General features: G+C 38.2%; 2 protein-coding genes across 3 annotated transcripts; both read left to right on the top strand.

The window, feature by feature from the left end:
- Positions 1–2: 2 nt before the first annotated feature.
- Positions 3–10,678, top strand: LOC139150280 (DDB1- and CUL4-associated factor 4-like). Of its 2 annotated transcripts, XM_070722538.1 has the most exons (12): positions 3–140; positions 980–2,813; positions 3,168–3,259; positions 3,817–3,919; positions 4,430–4,588; positions 5,473–5,525; positions 6,114–6,184; positions 6,770–6,865; positions 6,978–7,078; positions 7,653–7,823; positions 8,179–8,293; positions 9,384–10,678. In XM_070722538.1, the coding sequence occupies exons 2-12, from the start codon at positions 2,442–2,444 to the stop codon at positions 9,563–9,565; spliced, it is 1,515 nt and encodes a 504-aa protein (XP_070578639.1). In that variant the 5' UTR covers positions 3–140; positions 980–2,441; the 3' UTR covers positions 9,566–10,678. The 2 variants fall into 2 exon arrangements, 1 of the variants encoding a protein (XP_070578639.1); XR_011556215.1 differs by lacking the exon at positions 3–140 and having other exon boundaries at positions 2,427–2,813; positions 7,653–7,843; positions 9,384–9,566.
- Positions 10,679–17,573: 6,895 nt separating this feature from the next.
- LOC139150279 (uncharacterized) lies at positions 17,574–22,934 on the top strand. Its single transcript, XM_070722537.1, has 2 exons — positions 17,574–19,137; positions 21,478–22,934. The coding sequence occupies exons 1-2, from the start codon at positions 18,186–18,188 to the stop codon at positions 22,041–22,043; spliced, it is 1,518 nt and encodes a 505-aa protein (XP_070578638.1). The 5' UTR covers positions 17,574–18,185; the 3' UTR covers positions 22,044–22,934.
- Positions 22,935–26,942: the final 4,008 nt, after the last annotated feature.

Raw genomic sequence — 26,942 nt, 5'->3', positions numbered from 1 at the left:
AAATTCTAAATTGTACTTCCGGTCGACGAGCACTTGAAATCAGATACCGACTGACTTTGCAAGCAAACTACATCTTGTAAGCACGGTAAAACAAGCTGCATGTATGTGCATAGCCGATGTGCAAAATGCTCTGAGCTAAGGTAAGATGTCAATACTCTAACTTTAGCACTGCGTACGATGCTATGTGCATGTGCTCCTACTAGCGTTGTACGGCCTGTGGTTTGAGGCCATGGGAACACAGCACCGTACGCAACGCGCAGGCTACACTTGACTTATACATGTTATACACACGTGTTCGTTTCGTTAACAAGTCTTTGTCAAGTTTTAACAGCTTTTGTAGTATTTCCATACTCTGCCTTAATACTCCGAGTCCTAATACTCGCAGCCAGGGAACCCAGGCAGGGAATCGCCAGGGACAGTTGTGGGCTAGCTATGTAAGGTTGCTGCAGCCCACCACTTACTTGCCCACTTGTTGATAACAGAATAATTAATAATGTCTTGGGATGATGATGCCAATGATGATGATGATGATGCCAATGATGATGATGATGATGTAATGTAACGTGATGTGCTGAACATTGACTGTGATTCAGACTGTAGTGGATCTACAAACAGTCACAATATTGATGCAGATGCTGATATAACATTATTTCCAAGTGGCACAACTATGGGTGCACAACTCGTGTGCACAACTTTGAAATTGCGGAGTCATATATAAATTGAAGTGGGTTTGAAATGCATCATTGACATAAAAGGGCAGCTCCTATATTGAATAGTCTGAATTAAACTATATAGATACTTGCATATCTTTACCGAACGTCACATTTTATACCTGTGCATTTGTGTGCTAATTAGATAGTGAACAATGGTTTTTACATTCTTAGAAATCAAAGGATCAATTGTTAAACCTTGAAATATACTGCATAACAAAATTTACAAACTCTGAAATGTAAATACGTCTCTAAACTTTTCTCCAAAGGATTTGGATAGTGTTGACTGCTGAAAAATGCCAAAGCATAGCCAGAACAGAAGACATAACAACAATTGGCATCCAAGACAGAATCAGTGGCAACAACAACAACAGAGATCTGGCCATGGCAGATACAGAGGTCACAGACAACATTGGCATTATCAGGTAGAAGAGAGTACTCCAAGTACATCATCAACAAATCAAAGTAGTAACAATCAGGATGACGATGATGATGGCCTTGATATCCTTTGTAAAGTTCAATACCATCAACAATATTTTATCATATCTACATCTTATCCTTCATAAAGTACATTGGTGAATGCACCAAAGTTGAGTTGGACATGTGTCCTTCGCGATGAGGGTGAAAGTAATATTTATCGGTCTGACCTTATCAATTGGTTTCCTTCAAATGCGTTCAACAAATGGTTCAGTACATTGTTGTTATGATATGTTGTCATGACTAGACTACCGGTAGCAAGCCTGCTAGTCACTCCGCCCTTGTCTGTCTATCAATCAGGAATGGAACCAGTTCTTTCACCTTTATCTAAATCTGCATTAACTACGGTATTTTCTTTTTTTGGTACATTATAGCAGTCATTTGTATACTTGTCTTGCTTCCCCCAGTTTATTCAAGAGTTAGTGCCTCATTGGTGGGTTTTGTGATTATTTCACTTTAACCTGATCATTCTCTCAATCAGGAGTTTACTTAACTTTGTTCTTTTTATTCCTTTAACATAAACAAATCCATAGATATGGCGCATCTTTTATTTTCTGTATTTTAGTTAGTACATGTGACATGTGTATGCTCTAGTATTTACCAAGATTGTCACTACAGTGTAACAAATATTTGCTAGATGAATCTCATGTACAGTAGTACTACATGTATCTAGGTGAGACATGTGACAGCTTGGTTGCTAAGCACATTCATTAAAACCCTTAAATGCCACGTTCATATTTCACCACAAGGTCAACTTGGTGAAAACTTGTGATGCACAACATCTTCTGTACGTGCATTTTGACAAAAGATTGAAAATTTGAAGGACCGTGAAAACAATACTGTAAACATGATATTTGTTAACTAAAGCTGCTATAACAGACTAAGCTAAGTGAGTTAAGAATGCATACACTGTATGGTTTTGGTTCAATACAACATTTTACTGATTCAGCAGATAGGGAAGTGATATTATCTGGCAGGAAAAGGGTTAAGAAAGGTAGCAGTGTGTTGAAACACAAAGTGAAGTCTTGCAAACAAACTACAGTATGCAATGTTGAAAAAGTGTATTCTGTCCTGGACTTAATATTCCGCTGTTAGTGTTCATAAACATTCAGAATTATGCATGTACTTGCCATGTTGACCAGCTGAACATGTGGCATTCAGCATATTGGTAATTAGGGAATACAGCAAGAAATTTATTCAACCAATTATAAAAAAAGAACATACAACCAATGAGTACACTAGAAGTGACAGCTAATGAAACTTCATAGCAATCATCATAATTGTATTCTGTTTATATGTTTCAGCAAAATACACATTGGATGCAACTCTTACCATTACATTATTCATACGCTTGTTGATGTACAGGCATATAAGACGACAAAATCACTTTTACATATTGTAGATGCTCACTTTGTTAATGCCCTTGACCTTGGCATACAGCTGCCTGGGTTTTATTATGACCGGGAGAAGAAGAAATATTTCCGTTTGCTGCCAGGACACAACAACTACAATCCGGTCACTGTTGATTCCTTGCGGAAGAAGGAACTTGAAAAACAGAAAATACTGGTATCAGGAGATAAACGCAAGGTGGTCACTTCAGGAGGGAGCACATGTCAAAGGTCAGGGGTAAGGAGCAATAGGAAGTCACAGATATGCTTTCAACATTGTAACATTCATATGTAATGTTTTTTACAAATCACATCGTACCTACTAAATGAAGATGAAGACAATAGAGTTTTGCAGTATGTTCTCGTATGTGTTGTTATTTGTTTTTGAATGTTCAAGTCCAAAAGAGGAACCATGTATGGATGTTGTAAAATTAGAGTAATCCTTGCTTTATTTGCACTTCAGATAGGTCAGACCTTCAAATACATTTAGTTCATTGTCCTCATGTTAGAGTCTCAACCACTCTTTATATCACAGAGGAATGGATTTGTAACACTTGTAAGTACGATGTAACACTATGCTACACTCTTTCAGAAAGCAAAGCGGATGTGTGGCTGTAATCTGCCATTTCCTAATTATCACCACAATTTACAACTTGGCACATTTTCATCTCAATTGTCAGAAAGGTAAGTTTTGTGATCATTCTAATAGTTATACTGTACTGATTAAAGGTGTGATTGAACTCAAAGAGTAATAGTTTTCAATCTTTTCATTTGTTTAGATGTACATTCATATAACCTTGCGCAAATAGCGTCTCTTCCTACCCCATTAAAACAAAAAAGCAATTATCATGAAACAGTATGATATTCCTAGGTCTGAGTAGCTTACAAGCAAAAACAATGATACTCTTGGGAAATCTCATAATTTAACTGCATTCTCAATCATACGATGAGGTAGAAAGTTATTTCCTTGGGTGATGCAGTTCCTGGTACTCATTTCCTGTGTCTTAGTCATCAAGTAAATAATAGTGCAAGCCTACATGATCTTATAATTTTAATATGCATGTGTCAATCACGAAAACTCTTGTCTTAGATCACCCAAAAAGATACAATATAATGTGATAAGAAATGTATACCTATGTGTTTGTGTACATTTCATGACTTCTGTGTAAAACTCTCAGCCATATTTGCTCTTTTGAGTTTGCTTCAGTGAACACTGGAAAGATATTTTTTTTTGTCCTCAGGCTGTCTCATGAGAAAGTAATTGAGCTGCTAAAATTGAGACCACACAGTGTGTTTGGACCAAAGCCATTCGATGAATTGACAGGAACTGTCAGCACTATGCAAGTTAGTTCACCTCTCTTCTCAAATATGAAATTGCTATGGCAACATCACCATTATCCTCGATGAAACATACCAAATTCAATGGGGAAGAATATAACTCGTTTATCAACTGTGATACAGCTGTGTATTTAAAATCAGCAACATAAGCTTTTACACCAAACTTGGTGATGTACATCGGTGGATTTGGTGACAACCGAAATGTGACAAAACATTTTGGCTTCAAATTATTCATGATGTGAAAGACTTTTCTCTGGTCTTAAAGAAAAAAAATGCCAATTTCAACTATCGGAGCATACTTCGAGTTCTTTGTTAATAGGGCATAGTTATCCTTCAGCCTCGTTGAAAATTCAAAGAATTTCATACATGTATTAGTTTGTAATTCTATGGTAATTAGCAGGCATTGAGAATTTCATTTATTTTCACCCTTTGCATACTGGTAATCATTTCCTGTGCCTCGGCTACAAACACACAGATGTTCAAGTCACTTAGATCATCCATCCTGTCTATTTTCAGGCTGATCACAAGAATGACAAACTAGCTCTAGTCTTGAAAACTGAGCAGCATACTCTGTTGTGGGTCTCATCAATTGTACCCGACAGGAATGATGTCAAAAACGTTTGTGCTGGCAAATGGAAGATAGCTAATATGTTTGTGAAGAGTAAATTTACGAAGGTAAGAATGTTGGAAAGAGATTCAACACATACTGACATCAATTCTGGTGAAAGTCAACTCAAGCCAAATCTAACCCTGCCCAAAACCCAGTCCAATTTAAGTTGGCCAGTACACTAAAAAAGACAAATTGTCTTTATCGGCAAATTTGTCATCAATTGTGAAGTGAGGTATCCAAATTATCTGGACACATCACACTCAAATGATGGCGAGTTAATGCTGACATGCTGTATTTCACACTCACTAAACAAGTTGTTTATCCCTCTTAGTTCTAAGTTGGCTAACTTGATTGCGATTAGTGCAAACTTTCAGAGCTGGCTGGCCTACAAGATGGGAGCTCTACCCACTCCATTCCAGTCAACTGTTTATATCAGCATACCCCATCCCTCCTACCAGCTATAAACGTCACCCAATCAATCTTTTATCAGTCTTTTAATTGGGCCAAGTTGGATTTCTACCTTGTCAGCTCTTTGCCAAGTTGGTCTGGAATTGAGTCAGTTCAGCCCATGTGACCATGGTTTTGGCTTGAGTGACCTCATACCTAGGAGGTCAAGTGAATTCAACCTGACCTACTATTGTCTCATATACTAACCATTCCCAACGCTTTTGAATGAAATGCTTGATCCACATGTCCAGGGTATTGGAGTGCAAAGGCCTGAATATTGTAGCAAGACCCCTTCAGCAAAGGAAAATTTTGATTAACACAGCTATTGCATTCAAACTCCATTATCTATTTATTACTTCAGAGGACATCTTTCAAGTGTCACTTGCCAATATCTGTACATACAGATTTTATTTAGACGATGATACTACTATCAATAATTCATGATACTTCTATGATAATTCATTATAAAAACCTTACTACAACTGTATTATTTTGTGAACAGGTCACAAATCTTACATGGACCAGTCACAGAAAAGAAGAGCATTCCCAACTTTTGTATCCTTTATCGTAGGTCCATAGTTTTGTGAATTGGTGGGATATAGTCATGTCAGTTTTTATCCGCCAAATTTCAGTGCTTCCCACATGTCATCAGTGCAAGTATATCAGCATGACAGCTTTTGTTGTGGTTGTGAAAAATGAGGAGATACTCAATTATCAATTCATAATTAGACTCATGCTTCAATTCCTTTTAATCCAGAGGTTTTGAAACATAGCAAAGTGAGTATCTGAAATGAAAGCAATACTGTTCCACAAAAAATATGACAGGTATCTTAATTCTGTAGAAAATATCTGTATGTCTTTGTTAAAGTTAGCAAACCATTGTAATATATTTCAATGCTTGTCTCCTATTACCATGCCTGTAACAAATTACTTATTTCACAGGTTAGGAAAAATGGTGAGGGTTTAACATACATGGTAACTATTTCACAAATTGTATATGTCTTTAAAAAAAACAGATTATTGTTTTGTTGAAAATGGATTTTAGCAATGACATATTGTTGTTCTTCCCGCTTACCATGTACTTCACTTTCATCTTTGCACTCAAACAATACTACCAAATGCACCTTAACACACACTCTTCAGGTTGTCCTATATTGGTGGTCCTTCCAGTACTAGTGGAGTGCAAGTATTTAGACTTGGAGACTCAATTGAAGGTGAGTCACTGTTTGAATCAAGTGTCTAGTTGAAAGTGGAATAAGACATGTGAACTTGACAGTGCCAGGAACATTTCCATCATGTTTTAAAATTATTACAATCATGATATGGTGATGGAAGTACTTGACTTCTTGATTCCGTGTATAATTCATTTATTATTCTTCAATGCAGGCATGCAAATACATACAAACTGTCATAGCATGCCTTAGAAAATACATATGGTGTGCATTTTTTCAGCTGCATCATCAGGCTGACTTTCAAAGACCTTGTTCAAAAAATTACAGAATTTCTACAGCAGTTTAGACAGAGACAACAAAATATTACCAATACTCTGGTGATTTTTAAACCCAATAAAAGGGCATACAAAACAAAATGTTACTTGCACTGAAACCAGTATGGTTGATTTTCAGTCTTACAATTTGCCTATCACCAAGTTTCCATCAGAACAGCGGTACATGGGACAGGTAGAAATTACAAGTTCTCACCAGAAAGACAATGCATACGGTACATTCATGTCATACGTACATGTATACTAATACAAGAAATAGATTTTTACGTGCTTTCCCAATTTCTTTGCTTCTTAGCATCCAGTTTCTGTATCCACAATAGCATCCTGAAAGATACAGCATGGACATGTGCATGGAGCAACAATGACCAATATGCAAACAGAATTAGTGTAGGTGAGCACCTCAAGTCTTTTATACCATGGAAAATGACCCCTCTTCTCAGATTGTGTTTCAAAGATTATTAAACATAAAGAGCATTAAAATTCTCATATTTTTGTATTTTCAGGACTTTCAAGGAAAGCTATGATCATTGACATTGCCACTAGAAACAAAACAACATGCTTCACTCACAATAGTGATGTCTTTGCACAGACATTTGCTGTCCAGGTTAGTAGAAAATAATATTAGTATTTGATTCAGTAACCATGTTAATATAATATTAAATAGCATAGAATGTAGCAATTATTTTTACAATGTGCATAAGTTCTATAGTTTCAAATGTGTGGAAGTTCCTATTCCATGCCATGGGCTTTAACTGTTTAATAACATTTTATTTTTGTTTTCAAGAACAGCGCACAGTTATTGTCAACAGGTGAATTCTTAGCCAGACGATATTCAGTTCAAACAATAGCAATGAACATGATACACTTTCCAGGTTCGTTTGCAAGTTGAACTCAAGGAATTTCAACATGATTTTTTCAGAGGAACAGGACTGAATCTTGTAAAGAGAACAAAAATACTGAAGAACACATAAAAGTTAACAGCGAATTGGGCTTTAAGAAGTTTTGAGAACATGTTTCAGTGAGTTTGTCCTTATTTGTTTCCAACTTAAAATCCCCCAACTGACTTGGAAGTCATCCTCTTGACCAGTGATTTGTCAATTGTCTGTCACCCTATAATTCTCAAATCTGTTACACCAACTGCAAAAAAACAGACAAGGTCTCTCCTGCTTCACTTTCAGAGTCCAGTGTTATTCAATGGGACACGGAGAGGCTTAATTCTGGGAAGTGATCTGAGAGCACCAAATACTGATACATCCAAAGGTGTGCAGTTAAAGCACAGTTCCTCAGTTTGTCATCTTCAACTGCTCCAAGATGAAAACTACCTAGTGTCCAGTGACATGGCATCAAAGGTATGCCAAGTTCAAGTTCAGTACATCACCTAATCATCTTGTGTCTTGAAATTACAATCATCATTGTGAACTGCTCAGCGGATCTGCTACTACAGGGCATTGGCCCAGCCTGAACTTTTGACATGATGGCAGACTTATAAAGAGAGATTAATTTTGAAGTGCAAGAACATATTTATTTTCAAGTATTCAGAAACAAACTTACATATACTTATGCATGTTTTGGACCTTTAACACATTGATGCCGATTCAATGATCTAAGTAGTCACTTTAATGACGTGAGGAGACATATTCAGTGATATTATTTCCACTAAAAGAACAAAAACTTCAATCTTAATTTTACGGCATTGTTTTTCAGATACTACTGTGGGATCTAAGAAGTCTTAAAACAGTCTTAGAATACGAGGGCCATTCCAATGATCATCTACATATTCCCTTCCATATTGATTCAACAGAAACAGTACTCTATGCAGGTGAGCTAATCTGTTTTCTGTTTTTACCAACAGAGATAATTTGTAAGGTCAAAGATCTGAGGATGAATTTGTACTTTGAATTTGAATATTGAAGTTATACACTTGACTTCAGTGAGTCATATATTACAAGGGTTATCTTTAAAGAAAAATTATTGTCTTTTGTTAACTTCAATGTCAACAACTTTGATTGTGTGTCGATGATAAGCATCTGTCAATTCTATCTCAAATTTTGACAGTCATTGCCAGTCATTGCTTTATGTCTGTTCCATGATGCTACTCTAAAATCAAAGTCTGTAGATGAAGCAGGTAACTGAAGAATCCACAAACTGGGTTGTAAATATTTGTAAGCAATGACATCGTCATAATTTGCCTATCACTGATCATTGTCAACTTTAAATGTTGCAAATTGCTTGTGTGTGTATCAGTGCACAGTCATCTACATAGTGTGTTTCAAACACCACACACACACACGTCTGTACATACGTCTGTACATACCTACTTCTTTGGTTTACCAATAGAATTAGGTATGTACAGACCTTTCCTCTGGCCTACAGTTCAGATATTAAAAATTCTTTGTGCCGCAAATGTTTGCTGAAGAACTTGTCTGTCTGCGCCTGATACGTCCATCAATGTTGAGAAACAATACCGGTTAATTGTTCGTAATCTAGTCCTCACATGAAGATCCCACTGTCCAGTAGTCACTGTTCAGTTTGTTGCTGCACACTGTATTTTGTGTTTAAAAATAGATGTACCTCACTAACCCACTGTACAGTTACTGTGGTTAGTGTACAAGATCAAGTGACTCTTATACTGTTCACCCCAATTCCCTGTACACAGGTCCATAATTACCATTGATGACAATGGAGTTGGGCCAAACCATGGTGGTGAAAGGGTGAAACTAAGGGGTGACATCAACTCAACTGATTAATTATGCTGCTGATTTTTATATGAGAAGGCACTCTTTGAATTATATTTCCACAAATGTCTGTGAAATCAACTTGGCCTCGTCAGCTGTTGCTGCAAAGAGACCTGTGTACAAGTTTTCTGAAAATAGCATATTCATGGTCTCTTTTACTTTTACTTTCTGCAGGTGGTATGGACACTTTTGTTCGATTTTGGAGTCTGAAAGATGGACACAAGTTAACAACAATTCCAAGTCCACAGGGTGTTGCAAGCACTCCTATTGTACAGTATTCCTCTACTTGGTCAGAACAGAACATTCCGGGCATGCTGATGGCCAATGAGAAAGGATTGAACTGGTACACAGTGTGAAACCCACTCTGCTGTGTCAGAGTCCAAGGAGAGGATTGTAGCATCGTGTAATATCATTTACAAAATGCATTTTGTAAATGATTTGTTTGCTTATATGTTTTGTTCATCATAGAAATCAATGAATGGCATGGTATAAATGTGTCAAATTGGTGCCTAAGAATTTTGTGAACAAATGACTGACAATATGCAGCTTCTTCATTTCATGCCATCAACAAACACAGGCTAACACTTGATGGATGAAAACACCATTGACACTATATAATTAGACTCAGTAAATGTGTCATTAAGTTAAGTTGATGCTGAAGACATATTCAATCCACTGGAATCAGACCAAGATAATTTCATGAGGACCGTGATCAGGGCAATACTGATTTTTTTGTTAGTGCGCCCTCAGTGGCCATATTAATGCCATCTCAGTGGCTTCACTCAGCACAGACATGACCAGCACAGGTACAGCACAAAATCACATCCACATATTTTCCAGTACATTGAAAGCTGCATTATGAATTAAGTTTCTACAAAACAAATATGACAAAATTAGTTTTCCTTCGTGGAACTCTCAGTTGAATCATCATTACTTCTGTGGCATTTGTGTAAAGTACAACCATACGTACAAGTTTTATTATGTCTTTGTGAAAGTGAACACTGTGAAGTGATGTGTATTTTTGTGAGACGGTGTGAAATACCAAAGAGAGTCCTGTCTTCTTTCACAAACAAAGACTGCGCTGCAAAGTGAATCATTGGGACAAGTAGAATGTAGCATTCCTTTGGCATCTATCAATATGTTCAAAAGCTGTACCCACGTGGTGGGAACTCATGTGTTTGTTAATGACAAACCTTATATTTTAAATGACAAGCTATTCTCAGAAATTGTTTTCTATATGTGGATGCTTTTTGTTGGATCAAATTAGTCTTGAAATAACCATACCGACATTCCCGAAGATATTATAACAATGTAAATTTATACACATCAGTTTTGCACACATAGTAAGATAAACCTCATATTTTTTAAATTATCATAATTGATAAAAAGACATGTTCCAATTTCATTGTGTGTCACATTTCTGCTGAATATGCCATTAGGCATAATTAAAGCTCCATTGTGATATTTTATTCCTTTTGTAGTACCGGTATTTTGTTCTTTGCCTAAAATTCACTTTCTGGTGTTACTCCCAAAATATTTCCAAAATAGTGTTCAACTCTTTACTGCAACCGGTATGTGTGTGTAATGTCACATGTTCATGTTGACAACAAAAATAAAGTCCAAGCTAGAACCTGTCAATAATAACATGGCACATCGTACACAAGGCATTGTGTTTGCAAGGCTAATACTCTGTATTTCAACATACTTGATGAGAAGAGGAAGAGAGCTTACTTTTTTATAAAACAAAATTAATGCAAAGATCGTCATGTCTTGGGACCTACAGAAAATGTAGGGCTAGTGAATAAACATATCAACTTTTCCGGATATGAAATAGATGAATTTATCCCAACAGGCATACCAAACTCTGATGATGACGATCAGAGATGTTGGCATATTTTCATGGGATACCATTTCTTTTCATTCGTCAGATTTCCAACAATGATAATGAGAGCGTCAGTTAATATTAGTGGACACTGGTAGCACTGCATCACAACTGATCTACGGAGACTTTGACATAGTATATAGCTAAGGGGCCGTTCAAGAAAGCCCTGTTGTGTCCAAAGGATTGTTTGTACAAATCATCACACTTGCTATGACTAAATGACCATTATGAACTTGATTACCATTGCGCGTGAAATCATTTCAGCTAGATCTATGCACCACAAAGACCCTATGAATATGCTGATGAAATATGAAGAGGCTGTTTATTAAATCTAAAGATTTTCAGCTTTCACATCAAGGTGAGAAAATGATCACAATGAAGTTTAAGATATCCAGGAATTCTTCAGAATGCAAAACATGTCTGGATATGTCACAATGTGGGTCTTGGTAAGATGCCTCTGAAAATTTGGGTAGGTTGGAGCACAGGTGCCTGGAATTGTCAATGTGGTACACACCCTTCTCTCTGTGTATACCACATTGACAATTCCAGGCACCTGTGGGTCTGGGGAATTTTTTTTTATTTTATATTTTTGTTGGCTAAGACATAGAATAAGATAAAAGTTAGAGACTTTATTTTTTTTGAAAATGAGGGTTGGGAAAAATGTCTAGATTTGGCAGTTACTGGAAACATGTTTGTATGCATGGCAGTATTTTTCCTGTCAGCTTTCCAAAATAATGTTGATGCTAGTAAAGAGATGTATCTACATGACAAACTGAGATTTGGGAATAAGCATGAATTCATTCATGTGACGTACACTGATGCAAAATGTATTATGCTAATTTTGAATTCATAAGGTGAACAGGAATGTGCGACTGCACTTATTAGTATCGCATGGTGAACCTGTTTGATATGCAGAGGAAACTGTCATGGAAATTCCCCACACAGTTTGACTACATTAAAAGTACTAAGGTAATCATGCAGTACAATAAAGAAATGTCCTTCCAAAACGCATTTAAGTCTAACCCTGGATTGTACCCTAGTGGCATGAACCATTAACGAAGGGGTTGTCTTACAAAATCGTCGTTATTTCTGTGTGTAGAAATAGTACTGAAGCCTGGTGTTTGCATCACTTCATAAATGAAAGAAAGATCAAGGACTGCACTCACGGATGCTTGTATATGTCCCAGACCGCACACTAAATCGCAAAAGTACAGAGTAAAGAAGGCGATAATGAGAACGTAAAGAATTAGCTCCATCAAACTGGAAAACCGTGGAAAGTTTGATGAATTTGAAAATACAAAGACTTAATTATAATGCCACCATTGTGAAAACAGATGACATCATGTGCAGAGAATGCAGCTGAAATGACAAATAATTCATTCTGGAGCCTTTCACCAAGCGTTTATTTGTGTTTGACAGCACTGCACTCCAATCACGTAGAGCAGCCGAGGTTGAACAGCCAACGACCTTTTGACGCTAGCATGAACACATAACAGTGTAGTTCCGATGATGAATGCGGTTTGGAGTGAGGTCAACTGAGGTCAACCAACCTCTGATATGAGGCCCCACACAATAGACCGAGTCAATTGAATGGCGGTGTTATGGTGTCTCGTCAATGGTATACGCAGAATGAAACCATTATGGCATAAACTATTTGTAAACAAACTGCTGTTGGTTTGGGTAGTGTTACCCACCACGACAGATGGAACTAGTGTATATATGTGATTTGAAATCCACCCTACTCTGTTTCAGCAATAAGCTTATGGAGTTCAGCATGTGGTTACATCAAGTATAAATGTAAATAACTCAAGACACACCACGCAGGGTCTCAGATTTTGGGTTTGCAAAGTTGTGAATTTGCCAAAGAGAGTATCACTTTAACATCAAAATATTAAAACGCTTTATTTTTTCGGTACATTATGTCATTACTTTCAGCGCCAAACCGGTTTGCATAGCAACGCAATTTGACCATCGCGTTTATAGTAAGGGCGGCTAGTTTTTACGTCCATTGGCTATACAGTTCGATTGTAACTTTAGTAAAATAGCTTCTACATTCTTTTTGTGCCTCAGTCACAAAGGTAATCTTAAACAAACATATACTGGTAGTCAGGCTGGTAGTAAGGTCCTGACGCGATCAATATTTCTGTTGACTTGTATCATTCTTGAAACACCTCATTAGGCCCACTCCACATCCACATTGCCGATGCAACGCTCGGAATCCTAGATGTCAGTATGTGGACAGGCACACCGCTTGAACAGTTGATTTATTAAAACAGTAATAACATAGAGTCCAAAGCTCACGGCGTAGCGATGTATCACAATGTATTGTGGAATATAGGGCAGCCAAGGTATTTCATAAATGAAGGATTAAGCTTATCAGCGGTGGCTAGTACATGAGACAGGTGAACATTATTATTCAAAATTACCGAAAATCCACCCTATGCAGTAAAGCTGCTTAGTTTACTCTGTGCTGTCTTTTGTAAATTTTAACACAAGCTGTCGTCTGCGTCTGAACAAAGGGGTTAAAATATCACTTCAGAAGAAACATTGTAGGCTTACCTTATCCATCTATACACTTGAAAACTATTATTTTAAAACTTAGATTTATGTGAGCATTCGTTATATAATTTCGTTCATCACAAATACAACTAGTAAAGCTCTCGGGCATGGTCAAAATCTCAGCATCGAACGTACCATCACATCCTTATGTTATGCTATGGTGGCATGCTGTAGTTTTCTGTGTCCTGTACAGAGTATGAAGATATGGTATACGACCGACTGGGGTTAGGGGAGTATCTACGACTGTCGTACACAAGAACATATGAACCCGTCAACTGTAAAACTGAAGAACAAGAGATCGGAAAATTTGCAACTTAAAATTAACCGAAGGGCTGTCGATTTTTCATAAATACTTGGTGTTACGGTAATACAAACCGCCTTGTCCTGATACGGTGTTTTAGGCATACGATATTTTAGCAAACATGCTTTTTATACTTGATAAAAATGATACTGCTATTTCGATACACAAGTAATAAGGCACTGTACATTTCATACAAGGACCAAAAATGCTAGAATATTTCAAAAAGTCACAAATGATGTTCCCTTGCTTTTTTCTGTCTCTTCAACTTCGGGTATTATTAGAAAATGAAAGAAAGGGTTTCATCTTCTCACGGTGGAAAGAAACCTAACGGTGGCCACACATCTAAGTTACTATCAACATATTGCAGAGATGCAAACTAACGCGTGCTTACGAGACTGAAGTTGAGAGTTGAATCTTAGCCAAGTTGGTATGATAATCCAGATACAGTGATCTGTGTATACCTCCGTGATAAAGCGATAGGCTACCGCATATAGCTATTAATGTGATATTATCATAAACTTTTAACTTTTTGTTTGGATTTTACCACTGGAAATCTTGTTTTTGCTAGACTGCACATTTTCACAAATCATTTTACATTCCTTATTTCTCCATATGCATGTATGCTACGAGTGACTTTTCAATATCACTTTACGCGGCACCGATGTACAAGACAAGATAATTGCGATGATGCCCGGTTTCACTCGAAATTAACAGCTCCATCGCTGGTTACCTGGGAACCGTCTTCTTGTAGGCTGCGGTGTCTATTTCCTGACAAAGACTGTTGCACAACTGAAAATGAAAACGTTACTGTTGTTAGCTATGTAAAGCGCGCAAGTCGGCTAATCATATATTCTACAGGTGCATGGGTATTTTTCGACATATTTGGCTTAATCAAACGTCAGACGCGGTTTCAAACACTGTCTCGTGCAAGAACAGGTATGGCGTTCTGGATTTCGACAGCTGACTACCATATGCTGCTTGGATTTGACTTGTAATTTAATGGTTTGCAATTGAAAAGTTAAATTGCACGAGTACAGTTTTATGGCTCTGTATAAAACTATCAGACATTCCATTTTAACAATCTTAATCTCTACTAGCTTTGAAAATCTAAATTTAAAGGAGCAACATAATAGCAGTATTTTTGACAATATTTTCATTGTTTTTTACTATGTACGTGGATATAGGAGCAATGATGTGGTCAGCATGCAAAATTATTGTTATTAAAAATAAAATTGGGCGGTACAGATACACAGGTTGTATTGACATATCGGACACAAGGCATTTCTGCATCACTTTAAAAGTAACACAAGACACTACATTTCAAAGCCAGAACAGAAATACTGGAAAATTTGTCAAAATTACAGCTATAATGAACTTACAATTTACCGTTGTAAGGGGGATAGGGCGAACTAAAAATTATGCGTTCTTCAAGTCTTCAGGATTTCTCTACGGACCTGTACATGGAATTTTTACTCATATATGGTTCGGAATTTTCCCCAGCAATTATCAAAATACAACTTCGTAATGAGAAACTTTGAATAACCGGTGACAATGAATTAATAAATCTATCTTTCGACTGAATATCGCGATTTTTCTTCCAGCTGTCTCCGTCTGTATTCTGATTTGTCGGGCGTAACTGTAAAATTAACGAAAAACATCGAACGGTTCTTGACATTTACCTTTGTTTACATTTTAAGCGGCCAATGTATGGGCACATTTTTATGAACGTGATTTATGGATTTTACAAAGTAAATAAACTTGCCATACATATTTCTGTAATTGTAAAACTTAGTTTTTCCTAAAGTGTACCAATATTTTGTATTTGGCAAGGTTTTTGTACCTGCAGTAATGATATAATGAAAATGTTTCTGCTCTTTTTCATTCCAGTTGCAATATCAGTTTTACAGATAATTGCTTACAGCTATTTGCGACTCCTTCAAACCTCCTTCTTTCCATGTGTTCTTATCCATTCTCAACAAACTGCCATTTAATATCACAACGATCAACAGTTTCTCGACCGCAGCGTTCAAGTTTGTCGAAATTTGAAATGTATAGCTATCTCCATTCGAAAGCTTTACATGACAAATGCATGTACCGAAGTGTACGATGTGTGTGGAATGGGTCTTCATTTTCCGGTCATCTGTTAGGCCTTCATCAGATCAAAGATATCCCGACAAATGCGGTTTGTCAATGAGTCCATTATGTTTTATATTGTGAAATATCTTCTGACGGTGTTATTATTTTCAGTAGGTCGTAAAGTGGAGTGGAGTTTGCTGAGGCTTGACCCATCATTCATTTGGATGCACGCTTCGTGCGAAATCCCAGTATTGTCCGAACTTGTGGCTTAAAGGGAACTGAGGAACTGCGCCTGTGCTAGTTTCGCGTTTACAAAAATGTATTTCGTGCACGCTATCTAGATGCACCTCATTATCATAGCTGCAACATTTAAATTAGGCCAAAGTAATTAATTAAATTCTTTGTTTTGCGTCCACTCTAAATGGGAAAAGGTACGCGTCTAAGCGGCTGAAAAACACACACAAGAAAATTAACACAATGTAATTTGATTGCAGCAAATAACAAATTGTAACAAAATGTTCGTTCAGAAAAGCTAAGCGGTCATGTCCTAAAATTTCCTATTCAAATACACTGTGTGTGTTTTTCATGAAAACCTTAAAAACCAAAACAAAGATTTTAATTACTTTGGCCTTATAGATTAAGACAGACATGTTTTAACTTTCATCAATCACCATCGTACGATGGATACAGTGTTTATATTGGTCGTATGGGTCCCATACGACCTTTGAGCGCAATTCCGACGACTGTATGTATCCCTTTAAATTTGTTCTTTAGCCATGTACATGGACCGAAGACAAATTTTATCGCTTTTTGTCTACTTTCTCTTGAAGTTGTTGTTCAGGTATTCTGAGTAAAGTTGACTGGTTGCCGTACTTTGTGAGTTCGAACCCGATTGAAGCCACCGTATTGTATACAAAAAGTTGATTTTCACAATGAAACGAGTAAGAATATTTGGGACAACCGAAGTTACCTCAATTAACAATTTAAAATTTATGGGTAAAATAGGCACAATAAGGGAATGTCTGCTTTTAATATCTCGTAGTCCATTCATTGACTTGAACGAGTGACAGATGCTAACTTTGTCATTTAATTCTACCTACCCGTCGTTTTCTCGATCGCTTTATCTTTGGTTACATCACATCCCCGTGTCCTTGTGACATACAATTGAGATAAATCGAAGGCGGTATAACCGGCGTGAATAAAAAAAAAACGCAAGAGCATAAACAGCATCGATCCTGATCATCTGAAGAGCAGGTATAACTGCCGCTGTTATAGTTTACAACCCACAGCAATATCGATTCACTTCTCAAGAGAAAACCAAAATATTGGCGTACTATACACATATGAGATAACACAGTTGGTAAAAGTTGGTGTGTTTTTATGCCCCAACTCGCATGATACGATGTTTTTGCAATACAGTCTTGACACCCATACGTGGACATTCAACACGTTTTCTCTCGGGGGAAGAAGTCTCGCAAATTCTGCTGAAGAAATTGATTTGCATGACCTCTACAGAAAGTTCACTTCATTCTCAAGGGATATCATAGCCTTTCAGCTTGTCTGCTTAATGAATGGACTGCCTTTTCTGTTCAGAGTACGCCTGAAAAGAAATCGCTGAAGGAATTTAAGGAGTTGCTGTAAGTACTTTTAAGCCCTGCTCTTTACCTGTTCACTGGGGTGAAAGTTCGAACCCCTTTTCTAGACTTCGGTTCAGCGGTGACAGTTTGTGTACGTTAGATTATGAGAGGAATCGGACTTCATCGCTCTCTCTGGTGTTTGTTGTCAGTCTGCTGCAGGAAGTACTTTACAAGTAACGTTCTCGTACGGCGGTGGACTCTTCTATTGGTCAAACAGCGGATAAAGGATGCCACTCTTCCGTCATGCAGCGGCCAATGATACAACCGGTGAAGTGTATTGGTCTGTCCACCACTTGATATGTTGTATATAAACCCAGTAACCATTTATTACAAACAGGCGGATTAGTCCTGTATTTCCGTACAGCCGGCAGACACAATACATCGTTGTTCGCGGTGGATAGTGCCCAAAGCGTTCTTCGTGCAGCAGTTGTTGTGTACTTCGCTCGTATATTTTTAAATGGACATTGTCACCCCACCTATACGACCTTGGGACCGATATTTCCATAAAAATAAAGTCAACGATGCCTGCCTTTCCGGACTCGACAGTACAGGTAGATATGCACTCAGCGCTTGACTTGGCGACGACGGATACGGTCGGGTTTTCTCCTGCCAAAGCCGCGGTGGTGAAATTGCGGGCGAAAAAACCGTACACAGAGCCATCGATTACGGAACCGTGCCTAGTAGGAAGATATCGTAAGCTGTTATTCCTAGGAGCGGGAGAGTTTGGACGCGTGTACTTGGTGCGAGATGAAGTGTATGGAACTTCATATGCAATGAAAGAATTGGTATGCAACAATGCAAAAGCGGTGTCAAGCGTTCTAACGGAAATTCTCGTTCTTCAGAGATTGAGACACAGACATCTTGTGGAAATAATCGACACGTTTGCCATTTGTATGGTAGTCCATGTCGTCATGGAGCACTGCACTGACGGCAACCTTTACAACGTTCTCTCAAGTGCCCTTTTCCGCGAGACTGGTCAAGTCATCCAAACCATGCGAGACGTAGCCCAAGCTGTTAGCTACCTTCACGAAAAAGGGATCGCCCATCACGACTTGAAACCTGAAAATTTACTTTTTACAAGAAAGGACGCTAAACGTATCGTTAAAGTGGCCGACTACGGACTGTTTAAGATTTGGAAAGAGTGCATCGGCAGCGGGAGGGGAAATTCGCCGAGACGACAACAGCGCCCCCATTCGTATCACGGACCTCAAGTTGAATATACGTACACAGCGCCGGAAGATATTTTATACGCTTTCGCTAATGGAGACGGATTTCAAGTGGATCGACTTCACGTTGATGTCTATTCTATGGGTATCATATTTCAAGAAATGACTGATATCTTGAACTCGAGGATAGCTATGGACCCACGCATGATTCGATTCAACAGGTCGTTGCTTGCCATCGATCACAATAAACGACCCAGTTCGTGTCACGTCCACTCAGTGCTCGCCCAGTTTTGTGTCAATAGTTATGGTATGTATGGCTTGCTCATCCGCCGGGTCTATCGATCTCTTTTTTAAACTTGATTGTTTACAATCCACGGTTCACCTGTGCGTGCCATGATCTTTTGTCGCTGCAGGGCTGTAAATAAGACAACATGCCCCTCCTGCACGAGGTGTTGTCAGATGCAGTTTTTTTGGTGACACACACGTTCACTTTGCGGGTCATGGGGTGTACTCTCCTATGGCGAAAAACATGCCATCAGCATATATCCCTTCTTCATGATGGCTTAGAATCACACAGAAAAAAAGATGTTTTGTTCTTCACAGTAGACTGCAAGGCTATTTTATGCACTTTGTGTGGTGTTTTGAGAATAATAAGTTTAGCTTAGCCACGCGTTGGAATCCACGTGCCGATATGACGCTCAGCTAAGACGCACCCGGTTGTTGGAGAAGCCAGCGCATCTGTTACATATGTGTCGCTCCTGTATTGCTATGTGGCATTGGAATGAGAAAATTAAATATTGAAAACTAAAATCAGTCAAACATTTCTTCGGCTGTACTTAAAAAAATCTTCGACAAAGACATCTTTGTCTCTTTGAACAATGCGTCGAAATCTGCAGGTGTACCCTACATTCGTGATATATCATACCACAGTTCAAAACACGGTAAAGAAAAGCAAAGGCGAGATGAGTGACGTCGACATTCTTGCGTACACAGTGAACGAAGTTTTCTAGAAGTTTGTAAACATTAACATGATAAAATTTCAAAATATCCTACTTTATTTTGCCTGTTGTTATTGTACTACGGAGAAACTTTTTCTGTCATATTTTTAAAAAGCAATGATGGAGTCTACTGTCCGTCTACTATTAGGATCGACTGTGCTTCTAGAAAATGAAAATATTACAATTGTACTGCGTTCTATAGATGCAAGTAAATGGAGTGACACTGAACAACAATAAATAGCCATCTACCTAATATGTTAAATGGGGATCATGTTATCAGGAGAAAGGTCACATAACAAAATGTAATGACTGCATGGAGTTGCCAGTCCGGTATGATGACCTATCGGCTTAGGTTACGGTTTCAGCGATAGTGTGAGGATGCTGTGGGTAAGTGTGCAGGGGGAACCCAGCGTAGTATTGGTGAGCGACAGATGTTAACTCTTTGCCACTTTGGCAGAATCCCTACACACACTGGATTATGTGGAGGGACAGTGTCTATACCAACAACCAGCGGTGTAAACCCCTGTGATATTATTGTTTGCCCATTGGCCGACAACAAGTTTTCCAAACATATTTTGCAGTCTGGTGTACGCCACCTAATGCCTTTTCACAGGCCAGTGTAATACTTACGTTTATCTCTGGTCAAGATAATCAGGCGGGGTATTACGACAGTCAGGCAAAACGTTCGATGGTCTACTGAAATCGTATTATGTAAGGGCATATAACAGTAAAAGTTGAATTTTTGAAGTTTGCAATATGTCTACAATGATCTATAATACACATGTGCCTATTCAGCAGAAGTTGTGCACGTATTTGTATATATAGTGATATGTGTGCAGTGCAAGCAACTCCATTTGTCTTCGCTCAAACAAACAGTGGTACTTTCCTGGCAGTTCATTGAGAAATACGATATCAGAAAATCGAATGAAGAAAAATCACATAAATGTTTTCTTTTCCGCACTGTAATCCCGACAATAACCACTGAAGCCAAGAACTTTGTATTTTGCTCTGGATATAAGCTTTCATAGGTGCCACGTCCCTCTCTCTAGATGTGACGAGGGCGCTCGCTTCGAATTTCAAAGCCTGGCTAAACTTACTTTTTCGGGGGAAATCTCTTGCGGTCGTTTTCACTCTTCTGTTATATCTTGGGGAGGTGGGGAAATTGATGCAAACAATGACAGCGGTATTATGCTGTTCATCTATAGTTATATGTTTTATAGACAGGGCTTCTCTGCTGTATTTTCTGTCACAAACGAAAAAGAGCGAGGTCGTGCAAAATACATCGGTCAGCACTTTCTTACTATCACTGAAAGATAGCTGCGTTTCAATAGTGTGGTTGCCTATACAGAGTGAGAGTGACGAATTTGCAAAAACACAACTGTGTGTTTAAGTCGCTGGTAGTATTTGTATTTAATCAGCAGTTTGGAGGGGGTTGGGGTCGGGAATTGCATTCACCAATGTGTATAAGGTAATCCACTGCGTCGAGGTACAAGTGATATAACGGATGGTATCAATAGGTTTAAAAGTGGAGCAAAATGTGTCCCAATGCAGACATCATCATTTTGTCATGGTAACTCTTACACATTATGCATCGCGAATCCGTATGTTCAAATATTGATATTGCATATTTATCTGTCATTTTACCACAGTGTACTCTCCGATATTGCCAAAGACATCAGACAATGACAGGAAAACCTCCAAAAGACAAAGGTATATTCGGAGGTCGAGTCAGGCGACAGCTACCCAGGAGAACTATCACATGACCAAAAGTGGGGACAGTGGCCAAGTTACCAAGGAGAACGATCACATGACCAAAAGTGGGAACAGTAGCCATATGCAGGTTGCCCAGGGTAGTGATACTATAATGGTTTCCGAGGAGAACGATCTTGTGTCGGTTCCAAGGACGAGTATTAAAAATCACGTATTAGTTTCCAAGGAGAGTACCCACGTCAGCGTTCTGCGTGAGGAAGCCATTGATAACGGGTCTAAGTGTCATGATTGTGGGCCTCAACTAATTGAAGACACAGGCACCCCAAAACACGGACGGTTGTTGAAAATATCACGAAGACGGAGATTAATTATGAAGCGAGAAAACTTGCAATCAGACGAGACAGATTCAGATTCAGAGACGAAGCAAGGTTCAAGGAGATCAACCAGAAGGACGCATAGTCGTACAAAAACTAGAACCCACTCTACTTTGAAATGTGAACAGTAAAAGTTTGAGTTCTTGTTTCCGATAAAACTTTCTTATATTGAAAAGGGTCAGAGTTGTAGCTAAAAGCTGAGATCACAGTAACGACAAAATCACAGTATCTAATCATAGACCCTCGAGAAACTCGAGAGTCTATGATCTAATACACAATAAATTGTTTCACTGCCGTTTGAGACTGCACGCAATGTAATTTGTAATGTAAACAAATTCTAGTTTTATGCTGCATTTTAAATCAAGGCCTAGTTAGAGGTCTGGCGTACGCGTGTTCGCATAGTGATAAACGTACCAAGAGTACTTTAGTCACTTGTTTCTACACTGTTCCTGATAAACATGATGTATTACAGAGCCAATAGTTGTGTATTGTGTCGTAGAAAACTGCGTCATGCTTTGCACATAATGTCAAAGACTGAAAATCTTCACACAATTCGACATGTTTAAAGTGACAATAGCTGTAAATTTTGACAAAGTTTCCAATATTTCTGTAACTGTAGGTGAATTTAATGTATTTTTCTTCTTCAAAATTATGTTAAAATATGTTGAGAATATTGGCCTCGCAACAATATAATATTCTCGTTGAGAAATAAATTTAAATCCGGATTAAAATTCAGTGATTAAAATTCAGTTGCCAACGACAACGGTGGATAATGAAAAAGGTGAACACCACGTATTTTGACGTTATTTTAGACAAGAACAAGGATACATTTTCTGTATTGGGGACAACAAAAACACTGAAAAGACGGATCAAAGATTACGCAAAGGGAGCTTTAATTTCATGTTTATTTGCCGGTCAAAAAGTCACAAGCTTTTTGAAATTTATTCTTTATTTCTTTGCGGGCATCTGTATCAACAGGTGCTTGTAATGTTCTCAGCATACAATAAAATGCCAAAATTAAAGTTTAAAATGTGGACTTTGTCTTAAATCTTTCCTATTACCCTAGCATAAAATTACAGTAAAATTAAAGAAACTTTTCAATGTTCATTGCTTAAAGCTAAACGCGTAATAAACTATTAATTTTTGTGAGAAGACCTATCTAATCTCGGATCTTGCAGTGTCTAAAGAGATAAGTGTTAATTTGTGGACTCCTCTGTACCGAGGTGCAAAGTTGTATGCAAATGAGCACAAGTGTTGCGAAGTGTAGCGAAGCTAATACTTCAATACGTAGACCTGGTTCAAGTCTGTGATTTGTGAATGTTTGAGTGGGGTAAACGCGATGATTTAAGTTCTGTTTTAATGTGAAACGTGTGAGTTGGGTGAACGCGATTAGTAGGGTGAACGCTATACACACTCTATACAGGGGAGTTTCTCCCTGCGGAAACTAACTCACGACTGCGCAGACTCAAAGGTAACGCGTTCAATCGCCAAGAAAACCTGGCCTGGGCTGCCAAATTCCAAATAGGTTTGTATGAAAAAGGACAGACACATACACATATAAATAATGCAAATGATTTTATTTTTAGAAATTCACCGACTTGAACCAAGTCTATTCAATAAGTTGAACTGTGTTAGTGGTTATCATTTCAAAAGCGTGTTACATGCGTATGTATTGACGACCCTGTTATGCACACAACCTATTGCGCTTCGATAGAAATTATGTACGTGGTTGATGTGAAGCATGCTGCACCTCTGTTCAGTAGTGATAAAGGTGTGTATTGAAGATGTCTCGCTTCTTGTTTTGAAAGGAAAAAAACAAACAACATGTGGAGGGACAATACTTCAAGCTAGATGTGCTGAATTTACACAACCTAGGTATGGTCACTGTATTCATGTACCCATCATTTGTCCTACAATGCCATACCTTGTTGAAGATTGTCAGGGTACGGAAATGAGGGGCGCCCGCATACGACGGATTTCCATGTCTCTTGTGCGTGATGTGTAACTCCGTGACGATTGCATACGCATTCGTTCGGTAAACAGAATCATTTGTTGTCCTACTCATCAGACATCTCCGTCTGAAAAGCACACACCTTTCCATTTGTCAATACCTTTCCGCTTTTTCCTTTTCATATTTCAAATAATTCTAGTCAATGCTTGTCAGCCATAGGTGTATTTCATGTTTCAAAAACTATAACTTACAGATGATGGTACAATAATACGCTGCACAATCACATAACATGCATCGTCTTTTACAGGGATAAAGTCGCCGGCCCCAATGTAAACAATGTACGATGGTGATTGATGAAAGTTAAAACATGTCTGTCATAATCTACATCGCATAATTTAAATGTTGCAGCTATGATGATGAGGTGCATCTACATATCGTGCAGGAAATGCATTGTTTGTAAATAAGAAACTCGCACATGTGCAGTTCCGACGACTGTTTACCTGTAAGTCTTGGACGAGTTCGTTAGTTTCCAATCGATGGATCTCTAAAAGTCTAAAATGCGACCTTCGTTGAGTGAACTTTGAGAACAAAATAATTTGAACACTTCTTCGCTCTTCCGCATTTGTTCAAAACACGGTAAAGAAAAGCATAGGCAAAATGGATGACGTCATTTGACACATACAGCCGATCACAGTTCAATCCCCTCCAACATAGGCAAATCTGGCGACAGAATGAAGTCTGCCGCGGTTGAAAAAAATAATGAGGTATAGCTCTAGAAATGCCGCTTTGATTTCTGACTGTAAAGTTTACAGGTGTATTGGAGAAAGAGGACGAATTGTCTTACGTGTCGAGACTGAATATCATTTTCTTCAATGGCCAGAGCGAACCAGTTTTGTCAAACCACCCTTTACATAACAGCCCATCTGAAAGTAAATCATAGTACCCCCTCGTGTGATACTTGGTTTCAAATTGCCACTGGTACGTATGATTCCCTCGGCTTGTTTTGAGAAAAAAACAAATTGGTGTTAAGAATTTTCATTCTCGAAGACGTTTTGAGATCTCGGGCGGGTACTTAACGCCATAATGAAGATATACAGCCGTGTCTCGTAATCTACATGACGGCAAAATATTTATCTTCATGATGGACAATGACTAATGCATCACAGGGGCTGAAAAATTTATTACCAAACATGTAGACTGGGCATTAACATGCAAAGATTTTTTACAGCTCAGATCAGTCGCTCTAGCAACGCAGCATATACTAGTACGGCAGCATATACTAGTAAGTTCTGCATTTCTTCTTTGCTGGTGTAAAACTGTAAACACAAATTTTCTAGATTTGACTTTCGTTGATTCATCCGTATATACACCAGCATTTGCAAATTACGGGACGGGCGCTTCGGCGATTGCCGTTCACTTAATTTTGAAAATTAAACAAAAACACACTGGTCGAGCACTAGCATTTTTGTGAAAGTACTATATAAGAAGTACATTTTGCTGTTGAAGGCAAAGTTCTACTACCGATTACAACAGCATCTCACAGACATGAGGGACTAGTCAGTTTCTTCAGCCTGGGGTGGTTCTATGGGGTCACCCTATTTGACTTTGGTGATGGAGAAGGAGTCACCATGTTTTTTTAATGCTCAATAGAGGTGGGGGTCAGTGTATTTTAGAATCAGGAGTATAAGTAAATTAATCATAAAAATAAGTGTATAACTTAAAAAGAAAAGCAGATGAGCTTACACGTGCAGGTTATACAGACACTACTTCACCTTCCTTATCCAAAATTAGTTCCAATCGTGTCAAATTTATTACTTTGTGCTTGAAGTAATTTGTGTTATTATTTGTAACGCTCTGCTTTTAGCATTGAGCCACTTTTTGATGTCATTAATAATTATCCACTGCTCCCTCCCCCAGGGCCGAAGAAATGACCAGTCCCTAATCATGGGGCACTCACCCGCGAATTGGGTACACGTGTCCCTGGATAGTTCAAACTACATATAACCTTAAAAGTCACAAAGTCTGAAAGGGTTCAAAAGTCTTTAAATCTACATTTTTGTCGCATACTGAGATCAAAACTTCACATTTTTGTACGAATGATATGTCTTAAGTTCTTCATTCGGGGTGGTCAAACGCAGTGCTAGAATCAATACCAGGGGTCCAAAGTCTACGTTTTATTCAATTTTTTAGTCATAATTCTACATGAGACGACAAAAGGGAAGTCAAATCCATGGTACATAAGTGTATACCCTGTCTATGTTAGTGCCCCGGTGGAAATACATAATAGAGGACGGCATAAGATACCTCACCTCATTTGCAGCATAAACATGGCCACGCCTTCTATGGATGACAAACGCAGAGAAGTGAAACCTTCGACTGGAGTTTAGCAGTAGTTAACCTCTAAAAGCATTTCTACATTGGTATCCGAGTTATGAAAGAGACGCCGTCATTGTCACGCTGGCCACCACGCCTGGCTGGGTCATGTCATGCACTTTCTGTCGACGGCATGAACAAAACGGTTGCGATCCTCTTTCAAAATAGCGAGATATTTACAAAGGCACAGTAGGACTTTTTGGAATTAAAAGTTCATCAAATCCTGTTCTCTCTGTACATGTTTGTCGGCATTTTACACTCGGCTTTTAAGAAGTACCGATTCACATTGACATTTTATTTGATTTCACGTATTTCAAAGCAACTCTTGTTGTTTTGGTTTTTTGTAATGCTTCGTTTGCTTTAATATCTTTTATCAGTCCGAAATCTATATTTATTTTCAAAATGCTGCAGTATTTCAAAAAAGCAGCAAAGAAGAAGAAAAAGAAGAAAATGATGATGATGATGATGATGATGATGATGATGATGATTAAGCCATTGAGAACGAAATAAAAAAAATAGTCAAAGGAAAGTGCACGTCAAAGATAAGATAATATTATACAGGACAAAAACGGCGCACTACTTTAATTTGTACATCTCACTATGATTAATGCGTTGTTGGTGATAAGCTTATAGAGAATCGAGATGGAGAACACGTGGATGCAATTCAAAGGCGATTCTCGTGACGACGGCACATCTTAGCTGGCAA

This window comes from Ptychodera flava, chromosome 14 (genome assembly GCF_041260155.1).
Source record: "Ptychodera flava strain L36383 chromosome 14, AS_Pfla_20210202, whole genome shotgun sequence".
In the NCBI taxonomy this organism is placed as follows: domain Eukaryota; kingdom Metazoa; phylum Hemichordata; class Enteropneusta; family Ptychoderidae; genus Ptychodera; species Ptychodera flava.
Note: the sequence above shows the minus strand (reverse complement) of the source record. Positions and strands in the feature narration are given on the sequence as shown.

Excerpts from the sequence above, each read along its gene's own strand:
- LOC139150280 (XM_070722538.1), top strand. The coding sequence starts at position 2,442 with ATGAAACTTCATAGCAATCATCATAATTGTATTCTGTTTATATGTTTC. Across the intron at positions 3,260-3,816 it reads TCATCTCAATTGTCAGAAAG|GCTGTCTCATGAGAAAGTAA; the intron begins GTAAGTTTTGTG and ends TTTTGTCCTCAG. Across the intron at positions 7,824-8,178 it reads CCAGTGACATGGCATCAAAG|ATACTACTGTGGGATCTAAG; the intron begins GTATGCCAAGTT and ends ATTGTTTTTCAG.
- LOC139150279 (XM_070722537.1), top strand. The coding sequence starts at position 18,186 with ATGCCTGCCTTTCCGGACTCGACAGTACAGGTAGATATGCACTCAGCG. Across the intron at positions 19,138-21,477 it reads GTTTTGTGTCAATAGTTATG|TGTACTCTCCGATATTGCCA; the intron begins GTATGTATGGCT and ends ATTTTACCACAG.